Here is a 27,132-nt window from a genome sequence, read left to right on the forward strand (position 1 = left end):
TGTTTGCCAACTGTTTCCTTTACTCCCCACGGCGTCTTCGAGTCTGAGCAAGGCCTGAAGAAATTAGCTTCTTCTCATAAGAAAAACATAAATTCCTCTTCTGCGGAAGATTTAGGTATTCTGTGACGGTTACCTCGAAGCGAGCATCTCATTCCTTAAAAAAAAAAAAAAACAAAACAAAAAAAACCCACATACATAGTTTCTATTTTAACTGCTAAAGCTTCATTTGACCTACAAAACTACATTTACCTTTGCTATTAAAATGTTAATGCAGCACAACTAATCAATATAACATACTACATACAGGAACTATCTGTGTAGACCATATAACATGCATTTTTCACAGAGTGGAGCTTGCGTTTTAGTTTATGGCTAACCGTTCACAGCTTTTGTGTGTAGTTTTATTCATGTGTGGGGTTTTTGTTTTGGGGTTATTTTGGTGTTTTTATGGTTGTTGCTTTGGGGCTTTTGTTTTGGTTTGGTTTGGTTTGGATTTTTGTTCGGTTTTGATTTTTCCCTCCTTTGCTTTGTTTTGGGGTAGTTTTGGCCCTTTTTTGTTGTTGCTTTTTTTTTTTTTTGTTTGGTTGGGCTTTTTTGTGGTTTTTTTTTTTTTTTCAATTTTCTCGGTTTGATTTGTTTCGTCGTTATTTTGGCGCTTTTTGTTGTTTCGGGGCGCTTTCCCCCCTATTTTTCTTGCTTTGGGGCAATTTTATCGCTTTTTCTTCTTATTTTTGGGCGTTTTGTTTGGTTTGCTTTTGGTTTATTTATTTTTTTTTTTTCCCCATAAATTCGACAGCACCATTTTTCCCACTCGGTGGCCAAACCCGCTTCCCGGCGCCAGGATCCCTCAGGAACATCCCGCGGCCCCCCCCCGCCCCGGACCGCACCAACTGCCCGCTCCTGGGGGGGGGGAAGGGTTGGGTTGTGTGCTCGCTCTCCCTCCCCCCACCCCGGCCGGCCACCGTCGCCTCCCCCTCCCGGCCCGGCGCCGCCCCTTCGGCCAATCACATGAGCGGGCGCGGGGGCCGCCGGGAGCGGGCGCTCCCTGAGGGGCTCGGCTGAGGCGCAACATGGCGGCGCTCGGCGGGCGCTGAGCGGGGCCCGGGCGGGAGCTGCGGACAGGCACTGGCCAGGGGAGGAGGGAGGGAATAATCCGGAGAATTGCGGAGAAAGGTGGCGGGGCCGTCTCGGGCGGCCCCGAGCGGCGGCCATGGCCCAGTGCGTGCAGTCGGTGCAGGAGTTCATCCAGGACTCGTTCGTGCCCTTGGTGGCCGCGCTGTGCAGCGAGGAGGCGGAGCGGCTCACCCGCAGGAACAACCTCAGCTTCGCCGAGCTGGTCAGGCCCTTCTGCCGCCTCACCTCGGAAGGTCGGTGCCGGCAGCGGAGCGCGTTGTTTACACGGGGCGGGGGAGGCGGCGCCGCCGCTCCCTTCCGCCCGCGGCCTCCGGGGGTCCCGCACGGCTGTGCCGGCCGGGGCTGCGCCGGCGGGACGGGCCCGACACCCCTTCCCGGCGGCCGCTCGGGTGCGTGTCACCGGCTGCCGTGACAGGCTTGGCGGAGACACGCGTTTGCCGGGGTTGTCGCAGGTGACAGCTGGTAAGTCAGCTTAGTTTCATTCGGTCTGTGGAACCGAGGAAGTCTGACTTCTCCTGGAGACATCCCACGGCTGAAGAGGAAGGTGTCTGTAAATTCAGTTCTTCCAGACGGATTTTTATCTTCCATTAAAACCACTTTGCTGTTACCTCCCTAGTATTCGTACCTGACTTGCTGTAGACTCTACTGGATTTCACACTTGCTGTAGCCAGGCTTTGAAAGTACGGCTAGTCTTTCAAAAACATTAATCGTAATTTCAGTTGCAGGGCTTTCGTTCCTCTTGCCTGTAGCTTGATCCTATATGTTTTTGTGGTTGTTTTTTTGTTTTGTTTTGTTTTTTGTTTTTTTTTTTTTTTTTAATTGACGTTTCTGTGAGTGAGACCTGTGCAAAGAAGAAGTGGGAATCAAACTGCTTATGTGGCAAAATGACCACGTGAAGCAGCGGGAAAACTGGAGATTGACCACTTAAGAGAAACAACAGAGTTTTTTAGCTATTGTGCTTTAACTTACTAACGGGAATTTGTTTATTTTTAATTTAGGTAAGCTATGCCTTTCAAGCTGCTGCCCATTACAGTTGTGTGCAGGACAGCAGTTTGCAGAAAACTGCTTGTTAGAACAATGATGCAATGACATTTCTCAGATTTGGTTTCTGACAGATATGTAGCTCAGACTGCAGCCTCTGCATGTCATGTGCTGAGGAAAGAGTGCAAGAAAATGAAGCTTGTACTGTCATTCTCATTAGATTTTTGCATTTCTCTGCAACAGCTTAAAATCTACTTTATGTTAAAAATCTGCCTTAATTTTCAGGTGAATCTTAGTAGCTTATCAACTATAACTTGTTCATAAATGTTTTTCATTTTGTTTAACAATGCTTATGAACTGTGTGAGAATGCTGCAGAGATAAAAATAATAAATGCAGATGCTCACATCTTTAGAGCTCTGAAGTAATTATCTCTTTATTTTAGTGAAAGGCTTTCAAAATGCATCTAGCAAACAAAACCAGGCAGAGTATTCAAAATGTAGCATTCACTTGGAAGGTTAATTAATTCACTTAGTTGCAACTATTTTGGTTCAATTATTGTGACAGTTAAAGAACTTGCAAACCTGAATTATCCTCAGTGTTCCCTGAGTGAAACTTGGCACAGTTGGTTTTGTTGCTGCACTAGTTTGTGTGTATTCTGATCCAGCAGGCTGCAAGCCTGACTCCAGTTCCTCACTCCAAGAGTGGCTTCCTCTTCCTACTTCCTGGAAAAAATGTTACTGCATGCTGACTGTAAGTTCTTGTGTTAGGAAGCAGCATGTTTGAGGGTAAGGACAGATAGGAAGAAAGGCATGCTTAAATGATCTGATTGTGATACAGCAGAATGTGTGTACATGACATGCTCTGTGTTTCACTGCTTATGGTTATATTATTAATATTATTATTATTATTATTATTATCATATTATGTAGGGTTATTATATTGTGGTGATAACTATTCTGGGATTCTGTGAGAAGCAGTGGCCCTAAGCTAAAATACAAAAAGTTCTACTTCAACATGAGGCAAAACTTCTTTCCATTGTGGGTGGCAGAGCACTGGAACAGGCTGCCTAGGGAAATTGTGGAGTTTCCCTCTCTGGAGACATTCCAGACACACACGGACAGTTCCTGTTACCTGCTTGAGGTGATCCTGGCTTGGCAGGGAGGCTGGAGTAGATTATCTCCAGTGATCCCTTCCAACTATAACAGTTCTGTGATTCTGTAATTCTGTTTTGATGTCTTCCTTTCTAAGCAAAATTTTTCTTAAGGGGATGTGAAATGCTGTCCATTTGAAATCAATGCATGTCTCTTTACTTAGTGGCTATTTCATTGAATTTGTAACATAAAATTAGATTGATTAGTAGTTCATCCCTTTAGAAATAAGCTGTCCCTTACTTATGCAGAAGTTTAAAGTACATGCATTGCTTCTTGGATTCTTTAATTTGAAAAGCTAAGTCATGGATTTGCTACTACAGTTTTAGAGTCCTGCTACAATACTTATTTTTTTCTGAAATTAGGAATTACGTAGCTTATGAACCAGCTAAAGGCCGTGTGTTCATCAGCCTTCTTGCTTAGAGAAGCAGTGCAAGTAAGAAATCAATCTACTGATATATGTGCAAAACAAATCTGATAAACAGGAATTTATCAGTAGAGAGCTGAGCTCTCTACTGTGAAGGACCAGAACACATTGTAATCCTTCAGGTAGTGTAAAACCACACACTGTTGAGGTTGCTCAAAGCCAGATTCTATCTAACTTCAAGTAGAACCCCTAGATGCAGTGGGATCACCCTTTGCACAAATCAGTATTTAATCTACTCATCAACTTTGGGCTATCGCTGACTTGCTAATGTTGGTGTGGCCAAAAATAATCTTGCAATACTCAGCAAACTGTGATGGTAGTGTGTCTTGAACACAGATTCAGGGTGCTCTGTCCTGTAATTTTTAGCCTCTTGGCTTCTGTAAGTAAGTCACTTCCTGTTAGTGAAGGAGAAATGTTTAAAAAAGTGAAAGGACTGCTTTACTGTCCCCATAAGTCTTGACTTTAGAGGAAAGCAAAACCAAAACCCTCCCCAAACTTTCAACTTCCTTTAATAAAAGAAACCAGAAGTATACGGAGGATTTTATACCTTTATATTTATTCTCAAAGTGTCTTTCTTAACTGTTTTGTTCATTAGTTAAAACTAATGCCTGTTTTAATAAGTGTATGCATTGTATATATTGATAGGCATGTATTGTGTATATAGGTAGGTTTTCTTTAAAATAGGATTCTGTTTTTAAGAATCTTTAAAAATACTCTATGAACTAATGCTGTCTTTGTGGGAGGGAGGATTACAGTGCACATGTAAATTAGCAAGTATCACTTTAAGATAGCATTGGTTGCTCTTAAATCAAAGTGTTTGACCTTAACAAAAAAAAAAGAGCTTCTGATAACTTTATCTGATTCTAAGCCTTAAGTATGTGCGAGATGTAAGGAAGTATAATGGGAACACTGTGCTTATTTGAGCTTAGTGTGATGTTAGGAATTGCTTCTTCATGTGTATCTTAGCATCTGATTGTCTTCAACTTTTGATGAGAAAGATACTGTTCTAATATATGATACTGCTGCCACTTCTGGGAAAGTACTTTTTGAAATGATCTTATAAACATTTGAAGGAAATGTATAACACTAGACAAGTGTCTTTTTTTTTTATTAAAACAATAACTTTTTGGAGTTCCAAGTATGCCTGTTATTTCAGTCCTTAACATTTAACATATGCCAGAGATGTCATCTGTGTTCTGTATGGAAATGTGGTTGCTCTTCATTGTCATGGCTATTATGTTTAGGACAGACAGCAAAGATGAGTTGTAGTGTTACAGCTGTGCTGGTGAAGCCAGACTAGTTTCCTAGTTGTTTGTTCCTGCCACTTCCTTTACATTTGATAATTTCAAAATAATGTTGATAATTTACCAATGCGATAAGATGAAAAAGCCTCATCCAAAATAACTGCTTCAGCTTTCTGATAGAAATGATGAACTCAAATATGTAAAGTTTAGCCAGCACGACTGCCTTTTTCTGGTGTTGATAAAGCCTTATGATGTACGAGTTCATTCTGAAACTTATAGCTGAAAAAACCCACATATTTTTCAGTTGTTTTTGGCAGGACTGGTTTTTTAACTGCTTTGCTGTGTTTTCCCATGAGCTTGAGTGCTGGGTAAGGCTTGGGAGTGAATATGTGATTGAGGAAGGTAGAACTATACCAGTCAAGATGTGAACGACATTAGAAATCTGTTTTAACATTTAAGATGGATTGTAAACACATCTAGTGTGATCTGACTTTAGCTGTGTACTTGTTACTTCTGAAGAGGCTTGTGGAAAAGGTGTGGAGTGCTTTCCAGGCTGGAGCAGATTGAATACTCAATTTCAGACCTTTATCGTGTGAATCCTGTAGTTAGTTGAAAGATGAAGAAAATAGCAAGGATTTTCCTTTGTGCTACCTTTTATATACTATATAGGAATTTGTGAAAATGACATGCAGAGGAGTTGGGCTGTGTTGTGTGGCACGTGGTAGCACCAGGTGGCTTAGGCAGCCGTAGTCAATGTGTCTTGCCTGCACTCAGTCTGGCTTGCTTGATGGTGGTTGTGGTTTGAAGTATGGTGAAATTACATGAAAAATCACAGTAGGCTCCAGAATTGTTACAAGTGTTGAAAATGTTGTGATCAGTTTTTTAAAAACAGATGGCTTTAGGGAGCAAGTTTCAGAAAGATTCTACAAAGAAAGCTATAGTGTTAAAAATCATAGAATGGTTTGGGTCTAAAGGGATCTTCAGGAACATCTAGTTCTAAGTTTACCCTGCTGTGGTTAGGGTTACTTTCCAGCTGACCAGGTTGCTCACCTCCCTGTCCAGGTAGGCCTTAACTGTTCCAGTGGTGGGGCATCACAGCTTTTTTGGTCAACCTGTTCCAATGCCTCACCATCCTCATAGAGAATTTCCTCGTAGAGAATTTCTTCCCAATATCTGATCTAAATCTGCCCTCTTCAGTTTGAAACCATTCCCCCTTGTCCTGTCACTATATGCCTTTGTACCTCTCCAGCTCTCTTGAAAGCCCCCCTATAGGTACTGGAAGACTGCTCTAAGGTCTCCTCCCTTCTGCAGGATGAGCAACTCCAACTCTCTCAGCTTGTCTTTCAGGATATGTTAATTTTGGATGAATGAATACTACGTTATCCCTGTCAGGTTTCTTAAATGCTATTTATTTGTGTGTGGGGGATTTCTTGGAAACTGCTGATTCCTTGAAACATGATGTGTTGTGTGAAATCCATACATGGTTCCTATGGCTTTTTCATGAAAGTTGATATGCTCCACAAGGAAGGGAGTGCATCAGTGTAGGATGTGCACGTTCTATGTTAGATGGAGTAGATATTCTTACCAGCTAAGATCCTATACTGTTCATTAATCAGTCTGCCTAGATGAGCCTAATGTTGAACATCAAGTAATTTTTTGTTACCACTTTCCTCCCCTCCATTTTTGGTAGTCAAGCATTATGGACTGTGATCTAAAATTGGTGATGGAGAAGTTTAGTGGAGCAATCTTTAAAGAAAAAAATTTGTTGGAAAAAGACTAATTTATGACAATTCTTTTAACTGTCTGTTATACGCCTCAACAAATCCTCTTATTTTTCTTTTTTAGTTCACATGAGAGATCCTAATAATCAGCTTCACATCATTAAAAATTTGAAGATCGCTGTCAACAACATCATTACTCACCCACCTCAGCCCGGTGCCATTCGGAAACTTTTGCATGATGTTGTGTCTGTCAGTCAGCCTGCTGAAGGACTGGTAGCTAATGTGATCACAGCTGGAGATTATGATCTCAACATCAGTGGTATGTAATGGTACTGTATTTTTCATAATGTAAACTGGAATCGGCTGAGAGATTTCTAGCCTTCGTTTCAGCTTCATGGCATGTACTAAAATTATTCAGAGTTTATCAGTTTTGAGACATTGCTTTTACTGAAACTTTGGATTTAACAAATAGTTTTGGCTTTATATAATGCTGAAAGAGTGGTTGAACTGAATTAATAATTTTAATTTTCCTGGTGGTGTAGTTCTTCTCAACTTCTGTTAAATCATTATTTTAATGTAGCCATTAGTGATGCTTTGGTTGTGTAATTTTCTTGTTACAAAACTGATATAGTGACCTGTTGCACTTGGCTGAATAAATGTCAGAACTTAGTGTTGGTACTAATGTGCAGCTTTATCTTGAAGTTAGTTATCCTAGCTTCTTTTATTTTTTATGATAAAGTCATAAAATGTTTAAGGAAAAAGGACTGTGAGGAAAGGTGTGTGACTACTTTGATTCCTTGTCTTTTTATTTTTTTTTTCTTCTGTGGAACTTGTGCTTTATATTTCACTGCCAAAATGACTGGATTATTCCAAGGATGTTTTTTTCTCGGATCTCCAAGGGATGAGGCATTGTGAATAATGCTAAATGAGACCTGATCTTAGGATCTGAGAAGATTGAACTCCTCCCAATTAAGACCCTAATCCATTAAAGCCTCTGAGCATGTACTTAGTTCAAAGCATGTATGCACTGCCCTATTTAAACATACGCCATTTATTGTATTTAAAGTTCAGTCTCCAGTGAAGAGTTTGTCTCTGCTGTAGCAATAGACTGATAAAACTTCGTGAGGATTAGTGACTGATGTTGCTGTAGTATTTTTTTATGTTGATGATGGAAAAATGGCATAATTCTTATGTCTTGGATACCTAATTTGCAAGATATGTCTTCAACTTGATGTCCCATGTTGATTATAAAGCAAAGGGCCTGAGCCTGGAAACCTCTTGTTTTTGAGATTTGTTGAAAATCCCACATAATTTTTCAATTTCTGTGCCCGTGTTTATAGATCATACTGGTGAATTGCCATTTTGCTATGAATTTTTTTTTTGATGGAAATTTGTTTCAATTCTAGAGATGGAAAGACCCTGAGAAAGCAGAATGGTTTCGGTGAGGAGATTTTTCCGTGAGGTTTCTAGTGACCGTAGTTTAGAAGTGAGGTATTGAAAGAAGAGAAGGAAAAATAGTGGCTATATTAAGCAATGCGTTGTAGTTATAGGAGCATATAGGAGTTACATCTCTCCTTTTGTTTTCTATATTTGCTGCTGGAGCCTCGGATGTACAAATCACCGTGTTTGACTGTCTTTTGTCTTTCAGTGATTAGGTTCTTATTTCCATTCAGACTGGCTATATGCTTATTTGACAGGAGGAGAGGTGTATAAGCTCTTTAAGATCACACAGAAGGACAAATTCAGTAGCTTTGTCTTTCAGTGGAACTCTGTTTCACAAAACACTGACAGTGCTGTTGATGGAGGAGTTTGTATCCCATTACAGTGTAAGATATTATGAAGAAGTACCAAGTAGGGTTTCTTTATGCTTAGATGGATATGAGTATTTACTAAGACATTTAGGGTATTTTTTTTTCAATTTTATTCAAACCAATGGTTACATTAATTCCTGACAGCAGAACATAATCATTTGGCATTGTAAATGGGAAATGCTCTCATTAGTTCTTAATTTGTTATTTTTTTTTGGGAGTGAATTAGTTTTCTAGGATAATAATATTAAAATATATTTCCTTAATTTTAATAGTGATCAAGTGCGGTCTGTTTTGAAGAAAGATAAATATTGTTTAAGAAGCTGAGTTATGATGTTTCTGGCACTGGGGTCATAAACCTGCTCTTTTTTTGATAAAAGGTTTGGAACTGCTGTGTTGTATTGATTTAATTGTTTGTAATCCTTCATTGTTACAGTTTTGTTTAATATTCTTATAGTTCCATAATCTAGTACTGGGAGACTCATTTGGTTGCTGAAAATTTGCTCATGTTCAGCCATGCCTGCTTCTTCCATGTACTGGTGCATGTAGCAGGTGAAGAAAAATGATCCCACTAAAGAACTAAATTATTTGAGAGAAGGAAAGATTTTTTTTCTACTAGACCAGTTCCCTGTCTATGTTTGTTCAGGGCTGCATGATATAAATGGTGGCATGAGGCTTTGGAGGAATATGTTTGAGATGAAAAAGAATGTTGGGGCAACCACTTTCAGCAGCTAATGTATTCAGGTACTCCTAACTAGTACTGTAGGCTTGGAAATCTCACAAGTTAGTGCCTTAGATTTAGAGTATCTTCCATCCAGTAAAATAGAAATAAGGTGTAGATACAACTTAATTCTTTGCTTCTTGATAGAATTTCCATTTGTGTTCAAGCCTAGAATGTGGATTGAACTAGAAATTATTGATTTCCATTAAACTACACTGTCAAATGTTGAGAAGCCTGAAATATTCATGATTAAGGTTAGCTGGAGTCAGATCTCTTCAGTGCCCCTCATGGGCCTGCACGGTGTAGATTTTTTTCTACTTCACGCTACCAGAGTGTAAAAGCCGAGAGTGTGTTTGCATCTGACCCTTTTTAGTATAATAATATCATGTTTTTTCTATCAGATCGCTCAGTTAAAGCTAGTGTTCCTTGGTACAGTAATTGGAAAGAGACACTGATGGAACTGAACACATCCACGTTTTATTCAGGTATTTTTTTGTGGTTGGTGCCGATTTGCCAAATTGCCCTTTACTCCTTTTCCATGTGCCCCATCCACCTTTCCTTACTATCTGCTACAACTGTTCAGCACTTTCCTGGACATAGATGTGTGTTCCTCCATTTTTTTCCCCCTAACTGAAAAATCATTGGTGGTGGTTGTTTTAATTTTTCTTTTAATCACATTTCTGCTCTTGTTAATCAAAATCGTTTGGTCTTTCCATACAATCAATAAGGGTGGTGGTGGTAAATTACCTGATGCTGTTAAAAACACTGGACTGTTTGATCCTATGGAACTGTATCCTGTCACTGTGCTGTATTTCAAATGTACTTTCTGCTTCTCTAGGGAAATTCTTTCTCAGGAGATAGTAACACTTTTTAAGTTGGAACTCAACTGCTGACTGTACTTAGAGCACATATGTCGCTGCTATATTGATATTCTCTCTGGAGTATGATCCTTAAAAAAGAAAAAGCTTCCTAATACATTTTATGTAGTTTATGAGACTTATTGCTACCAAACCTCATTGGTTATTGACCTCTCAAGGCTCTGCATTGTGGTCTATAAGAGCCAGGTTTTGATGGTTTTCATTTTTATATATTTATATAGTTTATGCCTTTGGTTAATAATAGCTATCCTTTCAGTAGTTCAGATCTGTTCAGATCCTGCTAAATGCCTAAGGGTACAAAACTTCACGAAGCAGACTTTCCATTCTTAAGCTGTTATGTAGAAATATTACTTTTTTTTTTTTTTTCTTCTTAAGTTCTGAACACGTTAACAAGTTTGCCAAAACTTCAGTTCTGTTACCAACATACTGGAAAAATGCAAAGTGTATAGGTCTGGGCAGCTGAATGACAGTGCTGGTCTGAACTGCTGTAATGTGTTATGAGATGTTACAGTTGTGAAATTTTTTTCAAATACTGCTTTTGTTTTGAGTATGGTGCGTGTTTATCAAGTATTTACAATAAGTGATTACAGCCCTGTAAAATGGTCAAGTGAATCCTGTTAATGTTGCTGTGTGGAGGGAATCCAGTTGCGTTTGAGGCCACTTCCAAGGTTAAGTAGGCCTAATGAAAAAAGAGGGCAGGGGAACTCATCCACAAAACAAAGTAGTACTTCCCTGTTTGTATCTCAGATTTTAAAAAAACACGTGATTGTTTTATTTTGCTGTGATTCATCTGTAAAACAGAAGTGAAATTTTTTTGCCTTAGGTCATTTAACAGTGTTTACTTTGAACCAGAGTTACTGCGATGCTTGTTGTACTTGTGAAAAATGTGTATGAGTCACTTTCTTATGGCTTGCTTTTAATAATAACAACGAGCTGTGTTTTCCTTAATTTAAATAGTTGGCATTGTTTACATGTAGGACTCAGTAAAGCCAAGAGCTTTTTATATCCTATATGAGTACTCAGAGAGCAGTTTCTGGAAAGGCGGTAATCAAAAGCTGGAAGTTTGTCTCCTATTGAAGTAACTTTTTTTAGGCTTTTTTTAATGTGACATGTGCTGAATGCTAGACTGAATTCAAGTGTGGCTATATCTGACTTCTGTGTGTCTGAAGCCAGTCTAAGATAGCTTGACAATGTAGGATTAAACCAAATGTATTAAATGAATGCCATACAAGATAATTCCAACATAAAAATGAATTGTTTTCTAAAATTAGTTTAAGAAATCAAAGTGGTGGTTTGGCTTGGTTTTTATGAGGGGGTGCATGAGAGCTTTACAAAGCATTAGAAATTTTTATTTACTTTTATTTTTATTTACTAAAGTCTAGTGGTGTGGGTTTTTTAAGGCCATATAAAGAAAATACCTTCAGATTTTCTTAATAATTTTTTTTCTCTACTAGTTACTGTTTTCTAGTTTGCAGGTGACATGACACTGGATTCCAGTAACTTCAGTGTAAAATCAGGTTATTGAAACTGGATTGATTTTGCTCTGCAGTCTGTTTCCCACTCAAGGGAAAGGAGTTGGAGAATAAAGATATAATAGAACAGGCTTAAAAGAAGAAATAATAGATAATTGTTTGACATATAGCTGGAGTGGAAAGAAATGGACAATATTAGGTTCACATTTTTTTGATGTCCCAGACACCCTTGGTTTCCCTTGATTTATTACTCTTAGGAAAATGAAATCCCTATTGTAAAACGGCATTGAACATTGCAGGTTAAAATTATTAGGCATTAATGGTACAACTTGGATCTGAGGTTTTATCTTCTTGGATCTTTGCCAGCTGAACTGTTTGTTTTAGCAAGGCAAAACAAGAAGGGGACTGCTGTCAAGCCAAGTCAACACATGTAGAAAACAGGCAGCATAGGGTTTTGGTAATCCTTAGGTCCTCTACATACTCAAAAATGAATTTTGTTTCTTGGTCAATTCTTCCATCCCTAGCCCAGAAATTCAATGACGGTTAGAAAAATTTATTTCTTTCTTTGCCAAGTGTATGGGTGTTTAAAGGGGTGGTAAAGAGTAGTCGGTTTAAACAAGGACTCAGTGCAAGTGAGCCTGCAGCGGTGATGAATGTGGTGCTTATGATGCTATTCAGTTTCACAGGATTTGATTCAAGTGTTACTGTTTCTCCTACTTGTGTTGCATCTAAAATACTTTGTCCTTGGACTATTCCCCCTTCTTTCCCCTGCCATGCAAACTTTGTCAGAGTTTGCAGGCTTCACTTTCAGGTGTAGTCTTTCATACTTCCTTTTCATGGATGGGTAAACAAGTTTCACTGAATAGTCTAATTTGTCCTGTTTTATTGTGTTTCAGCTACTACTCCTTGGTTTGAGTCTTACAGAGAGTGCTTTCTTCAGTCCATGCCTGCATCTGATCACGAATTCTTAAACCACTATGTTGCATGTATCCTTTGAATGTTACAGACCCCTCCAGGGAAGGCTGTTACAAAATGTAATGTAGGAGACACTGAAATTTTTGCAGTACCTCTTTCACAATTATGATTTGAAGCCTATATATATTTCCACTATGTCTGACTACACAGACTGATTTCATAAGACTGTCAGGGTTTTCTTTGTGACTGCTTGGCCTGAGTTTTTTTGTAGTGTTTGTACTGAGGTTTTTTCCCCTTCTCCACACACTCTTTTTATGTCAAAGTGAGCTCAAAGGCAATACCTGTAAATGAAACTCCATCATCCTAAGACACTTTCTGCTGTAGCTCTTTAGGTATCTCTTGTCCGTCCCTTATCTACATCAGAGGAATGTGTGTTTGGGATACATCTGCTGCTTTTTAATAGCTTTTTGTAAGCAGATGGAGTGGTGGAGGTTGGGGAGATGATGTTTTGGAAGTTTGGTGAACTTTGAGCTATGCTGGATAAAAAGAAGTCTGGAAAGATTGGAACAATGCCTGAATGCTTTCCCTTTTTTTTTTTTTTTTTTTTTTAAACCAAAGCTTAGGCACAATTTGCTTGTCTACAGGGAAATTGAAAATAATCACTGTTTTGTGATGTAGCTGATGTTAAGCTTTACAGTAATTATGATTCTGCAGATTTTATGATACTCTGTTCCTAATTCTGTCTTGAACATTATAATTTCAGTATAGAGGAAAGGTATTATAATGGCCACACCTGTGCAGAATTCACTTTGCAAAATACTGATTCTAGATTCTGAATTTTAATAACATTTAAAGTATAACTTTGCTTTTTGGCTTCTCTGAAGTAGTGTCTTTTGGTTTGGTGAGTAGATGTAGCAGAGTGGGCTTATTAATGATTGTGTAGATGCATTGGAGTAAAAATCTGAGCACTTCTGCTTTTTACCCAGGCGGTGTTGCTGTGTTTATGAATGCTGGTCATCACTGTTGTTCAGGTGATAACTTAAAGCCCCAACTCTCCTTGGAAGTTGAAAGCTAAAATACAGTGGGGATAAATTTCAGATACATGTTTGCTATGAACATCTGGTTTCTATCTAAAATCTTAAATTAGCTATCATGTAGCAGCTTCAACTTAGATTCACTGCCAGAATTGGAGCAAACTCCTGTTGCATCTCATTTTACAGATGTTAGTTAACTGATTCTTTTTTGTTGAGAGTAAGGCCAGATTCTAATTGCATGTACTTTTGTGGTAGTATGTTTTATATGCCTAAGTATTGTACTCATCTGTTCTATTTTATACACTTCCTATTTTATTTTATGGTCAGTGGTTATACTTGTGTTCTTTGGGTATATGTCCTTAATGAATTCAGGTATGCTGGTAGTTTCTTCTACTGAACCTGACCCTGTGGAGCAGTTCCTGAAGCTGTCCCAAGAACAACATCGGATTCAGCACAGTAGTGAATATTCATATCCCAAGTGGTTTATACCAAACACACTCAAATATTATGTGTTACTGCATGATGTAAGCACAGGAGAAGAACAAAGGTGGGTCATCTGCCTTCAGTGAGCTTACACTGAGCTCTTTGACCAAAGTGTTCGTGTTGATAAATTCTGTTGAGATTAGACATGCAACAGGATCCATTAGCCAGTGTGCTATTATCAAGGCAGATGTTTGAAAGTATTATTTTTAGATCTTCTTCTTGTGTTCATGTAAAATGAAGTTAATCAGTCCCAGCTCTTGGGGTAGGTGCTTTCTTGGGTAGCTTTCTGAACTAATTCTCAAATATTTTCAGTTTTACTCTTGCATAACAGATTGTTTTAAAAATAGGAGAATTTTCCTTTTAAGCACTATGGATAATAGTGTAAAATAGTTTGTTTGATATCAAGACAGGATAAGTGTTGTTTTACTGTTTCAGAGCTGACTCCATTTATGAAGAGATGAAACAGAGATATGGAACTCAGGGTTGCTATTTGCTGAAAATAAATTCTCGGGTGTCGAACAGAGGAGCAGACGAACAGATACCAGATCCTTGGAGTCAGTACCTTCAGAAAAACACTATCCAGAACCAGGTATTACCGTATGCTAAAACCAGATTTTACTGTGCTTATTAAAGTCCTTTTTAATTGCGCTAAGTTTCACCTTAGTGTTATGTATGTGCTTCTACAGAATAAGTAGGCAGTCCAGACACTTCTGACACAGATGAGGCTTTTTGTGAGGGCATAAGATGAGTCCTTACTGCTCCTTGACAGTAAGGAGCACTGAAATACTAGACTGTCTGAAATTGACAGGAGCACAGAAATAATAGACAATAAATAGGAAATAATAAGAGCTGTAAGAGGAAGTAACCTCAGAAGTGTCCTGTTCTACCTTCATTTTTATTTGTCTTTCTCAGGCTTAAAGTTTTTTTCCTGGGTCTTCTGTACTCCACTAAATAATCTGGGTGTGTTGTTTTGTGGGAGTATGTGTGGTTTTTGTGATAACTTCTTGTGGTCTGTTCTAGTCTGGTCTGTCATCTGCTAAAATTGCAAGGGATAGTGTGTTTTGAGTTTGCCATAAATATCTGTATTTTTTGCTTTAGAAGCAAAAATACTCTTTTTTGAGTTTGCTTTTGACTGACTTGCAATTATAACTCCTTATGATTAAAAGGTTTCTGGAATTGTATTTCTTTACCAAATGCAGCTGTCTGTTTTAGGTAGCCATTCTCAGCATCAGCTGCTACTGAAAAGTCAAAATATTCCCTATTCTATAAGCTAAGAGGACCAGTGAGTTCTAGTCCACCATAAACTAATCAGATATTTTTATTTTTTTCAGTACCATGTCAATTGTGTAATATAGATCTTTGTGTGGGTAAGCTTACTCAGGAACTGCTTTAGGGAATATATTTTTGCTGCTGTAGGCATTGGTGTGCAAGAGCTGGAGTTACTTTGGTTGACAGGGAAGCCAGTTGAGCAAGTTAGAAGGTACTTGCTTCGTTTGGTGAATATAAGTTTTGTCTTTAAAACAGTTTCTTAAAGCCACAGAAACTACTTAGAGAAATTAATACTTATGAACAAACATGCTGCTGTAGTAATTCAGTTAACTTACTGAAGTTGATAACTACTGTTTAATGACTTTTGTATGTGGTTGAGTATTCTTAAAGTTCTGACTTTTTTTCCCCTCTTTTCTGGCAGGATTCCTATGAAGATTATACTGCTGTTTCAAACAAGAATACTGATCACTTGATATCAGATGGCACAGACAGTGAAATTAAAGGTATTTTTGTAACTTTATGAAAACCTTGATCTTATAGCATTTACACAACTGTCTTTTGTCTTGGACAGTATTTAATTAGATGGTCTATTAGGCAAATCAGAGTAATAGTTTTTTAAATGCTTTAAGTGTCCTCAAAGAAAAATGCTGTGGTACTGAACTACTGGATTGGTGACATCTCCTTAATGAGATGGATAATGATATACTGGGCTCATATTTTGTAAGTCTAAGCATATTGTCTGCAAACTCTGATAATCAGTGAAAATAGCATAGGATTAAATGGTCAATTTTCATAATAATGAAGGTTTTGGCTTGTGTGCTTTGCTATAACTTGGAAGCTGGGGTTTTGGAGTTTTTTTTTGTCCTTGGTTTTGGTATTAAATCTTTAAATGTCAAGGAAGTGTTTAGTTTATTAAGTTGTTTGGAAACACTTGCCTTGGAACTCAGCTTGTGAATGGGAGAGGGTAGTAAATGAAATAGAGTGCAAATTATTGCACCCTTAAAAACAATTAAGATAGCTGTGTAGGATTCATATGAGAAGCATCCCCAAATAGGGAACAAGAGAGGTACCCTGCATTGCCTGGCCTGCCTCATCCCAGATCCTTCATATCTCACTTGAAAGGCGTGTGGAGACCTAGCATGTGTAGGAGACCCTATAGTTGCCATCTTTGTAAGGCCTTGCAGCCCAAATGTAGTCTGGGAGCTGCCAATTGAACTTTACAAACTCAGGATTACATTTCTTGAGTAAAATCCATTGAAGATTTGTTTTCACAGCTCAGCTTTGCTTGGTGCCAGATAGGGCAAGCTGATTTTCTTATAAATAAGAGAACTGCTTAAGTCTTAGAGTGAAGCAGTGTCTCAGTCTATTTCAGAGAGCTAAACACAATAGTAGTCAGCAGCCCTTCTTATTGAAAAAAGAGGACTTTGGAGGAAATTGTTTTACATCATAATTGCTTGGAAGGACATGGAAAATTAGGTTTGTTTTGTTTTTTTTTAACCCTAAAACATAAGCAGAAAAAAAAGAGAATGGACCCAATGGAGCAACTGTGGTAATTGCTGCAATCCCAACTTTGATGAATGCTTTCTTTTGATTTTAATGTTTCCTAAGTTTTCCTTCAAAGTTGTTAATAGTAGTTAGCATACTGGAAGATTTTCTTGAGAACCAAAACTGTACATATTTAGTCATGTTGTACTTCTTGAGATTCCCTGAACCTTCTGAGAATTGCAGGAGTGATGCCATACTCAGTGCTCTGCTGCTGCTTGCTCAGCATTGATCTGTAGTGCAGAACAGTTGGTGAATTGCTTTGCTTTCCAGAGTTCTGAGTAAGGAAAGCTTTGGAGTAGGTTAGTAAAAATGACCTTTAAAACCCAAAATATTTAAGTAGCTTTATACTTACTGGAGCTTTTATTTCAATCTTTCAACAGATGGCTTGTCAAATAACTTTAAGACTCACCCCCTTCAACTGGATCATCCCAGTGGCAGTTTGGATAGCACTGATTACATGAAGGCTTCTACATCACTTCAAGACTCAAAGAAGTCAAATTCTGGGACCCCTCATGGTGCTTGTTTAACTCTCACAGATCACGATCGAATTAGACAGTTCATACAGGAATTCACATTTCGGGGACTTTTGCCACACATAGAGAAAACAATTCGACAGCTCAATGATCAGGTCAGTTTACCCTTAAAAACACTTTGTGCTATAATAAGGAAAAATGGTTGGGGTATAAATCCAGATATCCAGAAATCTGTTTTGACAGTATTACTTCCTTCTGTATCTAACAATTCAACAGTCTTGCTGAAAACTGTTAGTAGATTTAAGAGAAATAACTGAAGTTTTCTCATTATTGCTTAATTTGTCTTTTAAAAAAACGAGAACTAGTTTGTATAAACAGCTCCAGTGCAGGGTGGCTTCTTGGTGAAAGCCTGTGTGAACTGTTTTCAGGGAAATCTGTTGAATCTTAATAGTCTATGCTTTTGGATGATTCTGGCATGGGGAACAAAACAGACTTAGTGTTTCAACATCAGAATACACAAGTAAATTTAATAAATTTGTTTAATCAATAGTCATCTGCAAAAAAAACTGTATCCTTCAATTGCTACTTGACACGGAAGAAATGCAGGGACACTCTGAACCATGTAATTCTGCTGATTTTAGCAGTTTTTGCAGCTGAATATGCTTCTCTCAGACTAGGATTTTTTGAAAGTGGGATTAATATCATGCCAATATTCAGTCAAGGTCATGCGTTCAAGTATTTGCATCACAGTGAAGTACTTTATTTTGCAAATAGTCTAGATTTTAGGTTGGACCACTACCCAAAATCAGGTATTCTAATTATTTAGAATTTAGTTTTCAAACAGATGTACCAAATATTCAAGGTCTTAAGATGGATGTTTCCCCAGTTTACAGAAAGAATAGTGAAACCCAGCTGTCTGAGATAAAATAAACATATGAATTATGAATATATGCATATAAATATATTAACTTCTGTCTCAGTGTCAGAGATTAATTCTAAGAAAGTGTGTTCTTAGTTATTTTACTCCTTTTATTTATTTCTGTTTTATGGAAGAAAATTAATTCACGAAGCCATAAGGAAGCTTGGCTTTTTATAGTAGTTTAACTTGCATCTCTTGCAATGTAGTGCTCTAATTCAGTGTCTTTCTCCAGTTAATATCCAGGAAAGGCTTGAGTCGATCACTGTTTTTTGCTACTAAAAAATGGTTTAGTGGCAGCAAGGTTCCAGAGAAAAGTATAAATGAGCTCAAGAATACTTCTGGTTTGCTGTAAGTAATCTCAGTCCTTAATTTTAGTTCTAAACTGCAAATGTAGCCTTTTTAGGGGTGGGAGGGAAAGCATGTGTTTGTTTGATGATGTTCTGCAAAGTGAACTAAACCAGCAATGTTGTGAATGACTTCAGTTAGAAAAATCATGAAAAGTACTGTGCCTGAATATGTACAATAAAGGAGTAGCAGAACTTGAAGGGGAAAAAATAGACTGTTTGCAGAGTCATCTGCCTGCTCTATTTACAATGAAGCCTTCTAAGTTAATATGAACACATGATTTTAAGAGTAATAGTCATAAAAAGAAGCTATGGTTTGTCATGAGGGATTTTTTAAAAAATTGTACAAGCTTTTTCACCTGTCATTACAGCCAAACCCCATGTATAGGTGTTTTTGCTTATGTAACTATGCAATTTGTTCCAGCAGAGTATTGAATATTGTATATTGTATTGCTTTTACAAGGTGTTCAAGAGCTAAACTAAAGGGAATTTCATACTTGGTGCACGTGTGTCTTAGTATGAACTAAAACCAGGTTTTAAGTGTTACCGAAATACTAATTCTGTATGATTTCTGTATAATCATGAAGAACACTCTTCAACTGTCTTTACCACAGAAGTCTAAATAATTTTGGTCATTGTCTAGTCAAGGTTAATGTCCTTGACATGCACATACAGTTTCAAATGTCTGTGTTGCGTGTCTTTGGATTCATAATCAAAATGTTGCTAATTCCAGCTTTCTGTTTTGAACTTGTAAGCATAGTTCACTTCCTACAGCATTTGACATACAAGTGTTTGTGAAAATGTATTTGATTATCACTGAAGGGAATCATATATATTGGATTAACTAAAAATCAGATTGATGCTTGCAGAGGAAAGGATCTTGCACAGTGTTTTGGCATAAGCATAGTTTTTAGTGGACTGACTTCTTTCAAGAGAAATGTGGAGAAATAACTTACAGCCAAGTCATCAGTCAAAGTCTTTTTTTCCTTCTCATATGGCTCTGCTTAGCTCTAATGTTTAATCTGATTGAGCAGTTTCAGTGTTAGTTACAAACTCCATTCAGTATTTCTTGGCTAAGCCGAGTGTGTGCTTTGAATGTCACTGGAACAGTGAATCTTGCTAGTCAGAAAGTAGGATGTGAAACCAAGTTAGGTGTGGTGGCAATGAAGCAGATTCCCTTTTCTTGGCTGTTTTGGGGCAAGGCTGAGAGAGGATGACTTTGAATTTAAATATTTGTATTTATAGGTATCCACCAGAAGCGCCAGAGCTTCAAATCCGGAAGATGGCAGACTTGTGCTTTTTGGTGCAACACTATGAACTTGCATATAGCTGTTACCATACAGCGAAGAAGGACTTCTTAAATGATCAGGCAATGCTTTATGCAGCTGGAGCGCTGGTTGGTACTTCACATAACATGAACATTCTGTGAACTTTTTCTAATAATCTCTAATATTTGTCTGAAGGTAACAAAATGCAATCTCTCTTCTCTACCTCCACATCTGTAAGGGTCTCCTCAAATCTGCTGCCTATCTTTAGGAAACACTAAGGTGTTGTAAAATCTATTTTCTGCTGTTATATGAAGGGAATAAAGCTATGAATAAAAACTGGAGAGTTTATTTTTAAAATATGGAAAGGAGAAAGCCCAAAATGCAACCTCCAGAACAATTGATCTTTAAACTGGTAACTCAAAGCCAGATATAAAATAGCTTTATAGTATCTCTTTTAGACTTAGGCAAATACTTATTTGCCAGAAATTCAAGACTCTGTCACTATAAATATGGTATTGTACCTGTTTTCAGGTGACTTAACTTCAAGGCTATACTTTGAATATGTCACTACTGAATTTCACTCTAAACACATACTCATTCATAATTTCCTCCTAAGAATGAAGGTATTTATGACTAAAGTAATTTTCATCCAGATAAATGGGAGTACCAGAGGAAATAGTAATTTTATAAATTTTTAGAAGGTATGTATTGTAAACTTTAGTCTGGTTAACTTGCTAATATTCTAAACTCTGCTTCATAGAGCCATGGAAGCATTATTGTGCATCTTTGCATCCTGATTAAAACTTTTACTTAAATGTCTATTTTTACAGTTCAGAAAGTTGCTCTGCATTTGGATAATCTGAATTAGCAGAATATTAAGAAATCTTAATTTCCAAATGAATGGAAGCAGTCTTAATTACGAATTTGTCTTAGTGTTTACTTTCTGCAGAAAATCTTTGCTAAAATATTTTCAATCCACGAGAAAAGAAGTAAAATTTCAGACTGCATGTTTACTAGCTTCCTTGGAAGCTGATAATGTAATTTCATTTAAGCAAAACTCAAAAAAACAGACCTCATCTTAAAATACATGGTAGTGCTTCTTTGCAGGAACAATCTTCCTGATAATAGGAAGTTCTTTTGGATGCACTGAAATAATGCTTCTGCACAGTGTTGGGGGTACTGTCAGCTGCAAACACTTCTGTGTGTAACTGTCTGGCTAATTATAAGCAGAGCCATAAACAGGCTGTTGTATTAAACCTTTTATCAGTTACAGTGTATTGGATATTTTTATATGCCAGTAACTGATTAGATTAAGATCTTGAATCTAATAGCTATTGAAACATGTTCCTCAGTCATTTGAGGTTTATGATTTGTTGGAAAAACCTACATTGACTCCACTGAATTTCTCTTGTAGGAAATGGCAGCAGTATCAGCTTTTCTTCAGCCTGGAGCTCCTAGGCCATATCCTGCTCATTATATGGAGACAGCAATTCAGACTTATCGAGATATCTGCAAGTATGTTGTTTACTTTTGTACTGATCTTTGTACAGTGAAAGATCTGGTGGCTTAACTTTCTTGCCCAGCACAGTAATAGTGCCAGATGATCACAGAATGATGGTAACATTTTAAGGAGTAAGATAAACTAACATAACTAGGATAACATGAAAGGAGATCTGGGCTCTTCTTTACAGAGTGCTTATTGAACTTGTGTATTGAATTCACATGGTAGATTTTTAGGTCGTGGGGTGGCTGCAAGGGAGGTTTCTGTGAGAAGACAGCAGGAGCTGCCTGTGGCAGAATCAGTTTTCACTCATCTCCAAAATGAACCTGCTGCTGCCTAAGCTGGCAGTGCTGCTGTTACCTCTGTGATAAAACATTTAAGAAAGGGTAAAAATAGCTGGGCAGCAGCTGTGAGAAAGGAGTGAGAAAATGAGAGAAATAGCCCTGCTGATACCAAGGTCAGGAGAATGTGGGGCTTCCCTGCAGCCTGTGGTGAAGACCATGCTGAAACAGATTTTCCCTTGCAGCTCATGGAGGTGCATGGGCAAGCAGGGATCTACCCTGTAGCCTGTCCCAGTGCCAGAGCGTTCAGGTGGATGTACCCTGAAGGTGGCTGTAGTCTGTATATAGTCTATGCCATGGCAGGTTGCTGTCAGGAGCTGTGGCCTGTGGTGAAACCACACTGAAACAGTTCCTGAAGGACTGTACACTGCAAAAAAGGATACATGCTGGAGCAATACTTGAAGAACTGCATCTGTGGGAGGGACCCCACACTGGAACAGGGGAGGAGGATGTGGAGGAAGAAACAGCAGAGGAGAAATTTTATGAAGTGACCACAGCTCTTTTTCCCTGTTCCCTTGCCCTCCTTGTGGGGAGGAGGAGGTAGAAGAATTCTGAGTGAACTTGAGCCTGAGAAGGAGGATTTGTCAGGAGAAGGTGTTTTATTTCTGCTTTTATTTATGACTGTGCTATTTGGTTATTAATTTTCAATAAATTAATTCAATCTTTCCCAAAACAAAACTTTTGCCCATCACTAAATGGTGAGTAATCTCCCTGTCCCTTTCTCGGCACATGAGGTTTTTAGTCTGATCTTCCCCTGTGATGCTGAGCAGGGGGTGTGACAGAGCAGCATGGTGGGCACTTGTACACAGGTACAACTTGCCAGTACAACTTACTTCTAGCTGTTGGACTTCTTGTTTATCAGATAATTTTATTTGGTACTCTTACAAATACAATACTGTTTTAAAAATGCTCTCCAGCCTTGACTTTTATAAAGCTCCTGTTATAGTTGGATTGGACACTTAATGTGTTAATCTGTATGTGGTTGTTTTGTGGGGAGTGAACTTTCATATATTTTGCTTTAAGAAGAATAAGCAACAGAACCTCAGTCTGATGCTGTGTGTGGAAAATCAGTAAGATTTGAGTTCTCTGAGGTTTATTTTGATAAATATTTATTAATACGTGCATGTTTTTACTTTAGGAACATGGTTCTGGCTGAACGCTGTGTACTGCTTAGTGCTGAAATCTTAAAAAGTCAAAGCAAATATTCAGAGGCAGCTGCTCTTCTGATTCGTTTGACCAGTGAGGTAAAACTTAGTAGCTTTTTCTGTTTCTGCCCTCTCACTATTTGTTTTCTTACCCAAACACTTCTAGGTTACCTTCTGATTTTTGTCCTACAATATTTTCTAGCCAAAGGTAGCAAATGAACAGGTATAAAGCATGAAGTGAAGAAAACTGTGTACACTGTAAGTGAAGGAACTAGTACAGTTATTATTTTTCTAGTCAAATGACTTGCTTGACTTCCTTAACCATACTAAATATATTATCTTTGGCTTTGTAACTAATTTTCCTTGACATCTACTTAGCTCTTGGATGGTGTAGCTTACAAACTCATGTGTTAAAATATTAGCATGGCTTGCCAGAGCCATAATGGATGCTATCCCATATATAATCAGAAGTTCTCTATAGTTTAAGCAACTAAGGCATTACTGTAGCTCAGCTGGTATGAATCATTAAAACCTTACTCTCTAAGTGAAAACCTGCACTTCATTAATTGGTGGAAATTAAGCATGGAATCAGTTTCTAACCCAGGAATTATCTTGCTTGAAAAGAAGTGACGAAAAATGTAATTCCAGTAATAGTGTAGCGTCTCCTTTAAAGTTTGGAGGGAAGTCTTAACTGGTGGTTCTGACTTCATGGGCAGCTGCACCAAATGTGATGCTTCTGAGAACTTCCTTGGACCACTTTAGCATGGAATAAATCTGTTTAGTTCTGTAATTTTCTTTCTTAGGTGTCTCTGTAGCTTCATTCTTTCCCTTTCAACTCAAGCTTGCTACCAATGTTTACAAGAGCAGCCTAAGATATTTAAGCAAGGAATTTAAATACTATTAGCTTTACACTGTCATTTTACAGCTTAAAATTGCACATAGTATACCTGTGGAGCATTTTGGTAGTTGCAAGGAAAATCTTCACAGGATTCTATACTGGTGTCTCAGAGTATATTTGTAGTCAAGATACATACTTGAGCATCACTGATAGCATGGAGTTCAGCTGTGGTAAAATCAAGTAGATTCTATTTTGATTGATTAAAATAATATAGCTATATCTTGGCAGAAGAAGAGAAGGATATAATAGTGAGAAATTGCATATAAAGTAATCAATATGTTTGAAAGGTTCACATGATAAAAATTTACCAAGTTTCATTGCTCCCTGTATTTTTCAGTCATCTTGGTAGAGGTCTTGGTTTTTGGTTCTAGCCTTAATATCTGCAGGGGGAGGAAGAGGAAAAGGTGGGAGAGTGCTTCAGAGATAATGGTGTTTGAAACTGTAGCCTGAGTAATTGAAAAAGCAGAAAATACTTATTTTGTTACTCATACTGAAACAGGTTCATATATGCTTCACTGGAAGAAATAAGAATATGATGGTATTGAACACTATTGAAAAATACTTTTAGTCTTATTTTTATGTGCTTGCATATGTATATAATATTTGCATATAAAAGAATCTTCAACTTCACAGAACTCTTACAAGTTACTGTCCCTCTTAGCGTTAGAAGAAGACCACTGTTACCTTTATGGTTTTATTCAACTCAGGCTAATTCCTCTTTTTTCCTTTTAAACAGGATTCAGATCTTCGCAGTGCACTCCTGTTGGAGCAGGCAGCCCATTGTTTTATAAACATGAAAAGTCCCATGGTTAGAAAGTTTGCATTTCATATGATATTGGCTGGCCACAGATTTAGTAAAGCTGGGCAGGTAAGTATTATCTTTCCATGTGGAATATATGCCTGGTATTAGATACTTTGAAAAATATGTTAAGTGTGTCATTAGTCTGGAAAAAGATGCTTGGCTTCTGAGACTTCTGTGTTAGTCTGCAGTATTCTGTTCTGTAATCTTCTGACAATGATTTCTGGATTGATCACCCTAGCCTTTTACTTCTGTTTTTGAAGTAATGCTGAAGATCGCTGACTTGAAACTTAAGTGATGTGTGTTTTAATTTCTGGGTCTCATTTTATACACAGTAATTTTGCTTTTTTGGGCAAAGGAATATTTTTACTCTTGAGATAAGAGTGAATTGCAGGAGATAATTATTTGTTAAACTCGGCTTATTAGAATAATAGCAAAATTTAGATCTTTGTTTTTCCTGGTGACTTAAATACATGTTCTTTATTGGAGGTGCAGGTGCATGAACAGTTACTACATGACAAACCAAAACATCTCTTTGGCTGTTAGACTTAAGTGGCAGTTAAAGCAATACAGATCAGATTGTTTTTACTCCCATTCACATTCCTTTGGAGGCAGCTCTAACGGTGGTAGATGAACTTTTTTGGACAGAACTTTTGTGCTTTGTTTCTGCGTTAGTTGTGTGATCTATTTTGTAAAGATAGCTTGTGCTTGATTCCTGCTGAGGTTGGTATTGCAAGACAATAATACAGGAGAACTAAGGTATCAAATTCTGTTTGGATCAAAGCCCTGTGGTCTTGGCTGGGGATTTTCTCCCACCCTACCCAATCTTAGTCTCACTGTTCTGGTAAGGACTGAAAAAAGTATTTTTGCATTGTTGGCTTCTGTGATGTGAGGAATAGTAGGAGTACTTCACCTCCTCCTTGGTCTTCTTCGTGCAACAGTTTTCCTGTCTGTTGTTATGACAGAATAGTACTGACAGGAAGCTATTGATCAGTTTTTCATGCATTCATTCTTTTATATCCTGTTCCTTTGTCTGGGAAAGTGAATGCATTTTGTAAAGTTTTGACTTTGTGTAACAGCTCTTTGTTATTTGTGTCTAATATTTGTAGGGATTCTGGGTTCCAATAAGTACTTTTTCAGTGTTACAGGAAATGTAGCTATTTTATTTTTCCTTAGAGGTATGCTACTGAAAATGCTACTGAAGGGAAGTCAGCCAGGCTGTTTAGCTGAGACCATAATACTATATTTTAAAGTGTCACTAGTATGTGCTCATGTTAAGGATTTACTGCTTGTACTCTTCTGTCATCACCATACCACTGTGAACGTATATTAGATTTTTTGCCCATTAGTGCTGTAAGTAAGGGAATGCTGTTACCATTTTTTAGAAGCTGAGACTTAGCTGTACAGTGAATGTCCATACAGTTGTTCAATACCTAGACTTGGGATTGAATGCCTGGATCCTGATGTATGTACAGGAAAGGAGCTACATAGCTGACTGGAATCAGGCCATCTATCTCCCAGTGGCTGATATGATGATTGGTAATTTTTCTTGTATGTAGGGCTGTGTTTTGTTGGTTTTCTTGGCGTGGATTTTTGTCCCAGATACATATTCTGAACAACAGTTGGCTGAAAGTATCACACTGAAAGTTCAGTTCGGGTGGAATGAGATGTATTAAATCTAGCTTATGTCCTGAGGCTTGGCAGTAGAGCTCTGTAGACTTTAGCAGTCAGTTGTAAAGGAACTTCAAACACTGTTTTAAAAGTAATCTTTTCTTATTTACTTTTCTAACTTACTGCCGGTTACTATAGTCTTTGAAAATGTGAACTTAATCTGGAGGCTACGCTCTGTAGTATAGGAACAAGAACTTCTGTCCTTAAATTAGTATTGACCAGATTCTGTGAGGCATAGTTCTGAAACATTACAGTTTGCAGTTTGCATGGTGGCAGGGATGTGGTAAAAAGTACTTTTCTGACTTATTGTTCAGTCTTCATAATGTTATGATTACAGTCAGTGGATAACGGGATAATTTGACAAATTACCTTTTTTCTTGCAGAAGAAACATGCCTTACGTTGCTACTGTCAAGCCATGCAGGTTTACAAAGGGAAGGGCTGGTCTCTTGCAGAAGACCACATTAATTTCACCATCGGTCGTCAGTCCTTTACGCTTCGGCAGCTGGACAATGCTGTGTCTGCCTTCAGGCATATTTTGATCAATGACAGTAAACAACCTCCAGCTCAGCAAGGAGCTTTTTTAAGAGAATATCTTTATGTCTATAAGGTAAATTACTTCCTTGTCTCTGTTTTTTGAGTAATAAGTAATTTTATTGCCACCAATTTTCTATTAAATCATTAAATTATTTTCTGTTTTATCTGCTTTGTTCCAGGGTTGGGTTTTTTTTTTTTTAAATCTAGTTGATGTGTTCAATTTTTTATTTCAGACTTCAAAAAACACACACATGCTGCATTTCATGTGTGTAGTACTTTCACAGATGGATATGAGTATGGGTTATTATCACACTAATGTATCTGTTTTTATTACAATAAAGTCTTCTTTTTGAGGGTCATAGCTGAATTGTAGTTGTGATAAGTATCATATATTTTTAGAGGAAACTGATCCGTTTTGATCAATTTATGATTTTGAGGGCTTTTGATAATACATGTT

At 37.8% G+C, this 27,132-nt stretch overlaps 1 protein-coding gene across 4 annotated transcripts in view; it reads left to right on the forward strand.

Moving 5' to 3' along the window:
• The first annotated feature begins 1,066 nt into the window (after positions 1-1,066).
• Positions 1,067-27,132, forward strand: part of TRAPPC8 (trafficking protein particle complex subunit 8) — a 52,058-nt gene continuing 25,992 nt past the window's right edge. For 2 of the 4 annotated variants that reach the window (XM_068189901.1, XM_068189909.1), the window contains exons 1-14: positions 1,067-1,367; positions 6,781-6,975; positions 9,587-9,670; positions 12,432-12,521; positions 13,857-14,031; positions 14,403-14,556; positions 15,658-15,739; positions 17,162-17,409; positions 18,406-18,521; positions 19,763-19,913; positions 21,200-21,300; positions 22,766-22,871; positions 24,407-24,538; positions 26,524-26,748. In XM_068189901.1, coding sequence (XP_068046002.1) covers positions 1,211-1,367; positions 6,781-6,975; positions 9,587-9,670; positions 12,432-12,521; positions 13,857-14,031; positions 14,403-14,556; positions 15,658-15,739; positions 17,162-17,409; positions 18,406-18,521; positions 19,763-19,913; positions 21,200-21,300; positions 22,766-22,871; positions 24,407-24,538; positions 26,524-26,748 — 2,016 coding nt within the window. In that variant the 5' untranslated portion in view covers positions 1,067-1,210. The remainder of the gene's footprint in view (positions 1,368-6,780; positions 6,976-9,586; positions 9,671-12,431; positions 12,522-13,856; positions 14,032-14,402; positions 14,557-15,657; positions 15,740-17,161; positions 17,410-18,405; positions 18,522-19,762; positions 19,914-21,199; positions 21,301-22,765; positions 22,872-24,406; positions 24,539-26,523; positions 26,749-27,132) is intronic. The other 2 variants (XM_068189917.1, XM_068189924.1) reach the window with 2 other exon arrangements.

This window comes from Anomalospiza imberbis, chromosome 1, assembly GCF_031753505.1.
Source record: "Anomalospiza imberbis isolate Cuckoo-Finch-1a 21T00152 chromosome 1, ASM3175350v1, whole genome shotgun sequence".
In the NCBI taxonomy this organism is placed as follows: domain Eukaryota; kingdom Metazoa; phylum Chordata; class Aves; order Passeriformes; family Viduidae; genus Anomalospiza; species Anomalospiza imberbis.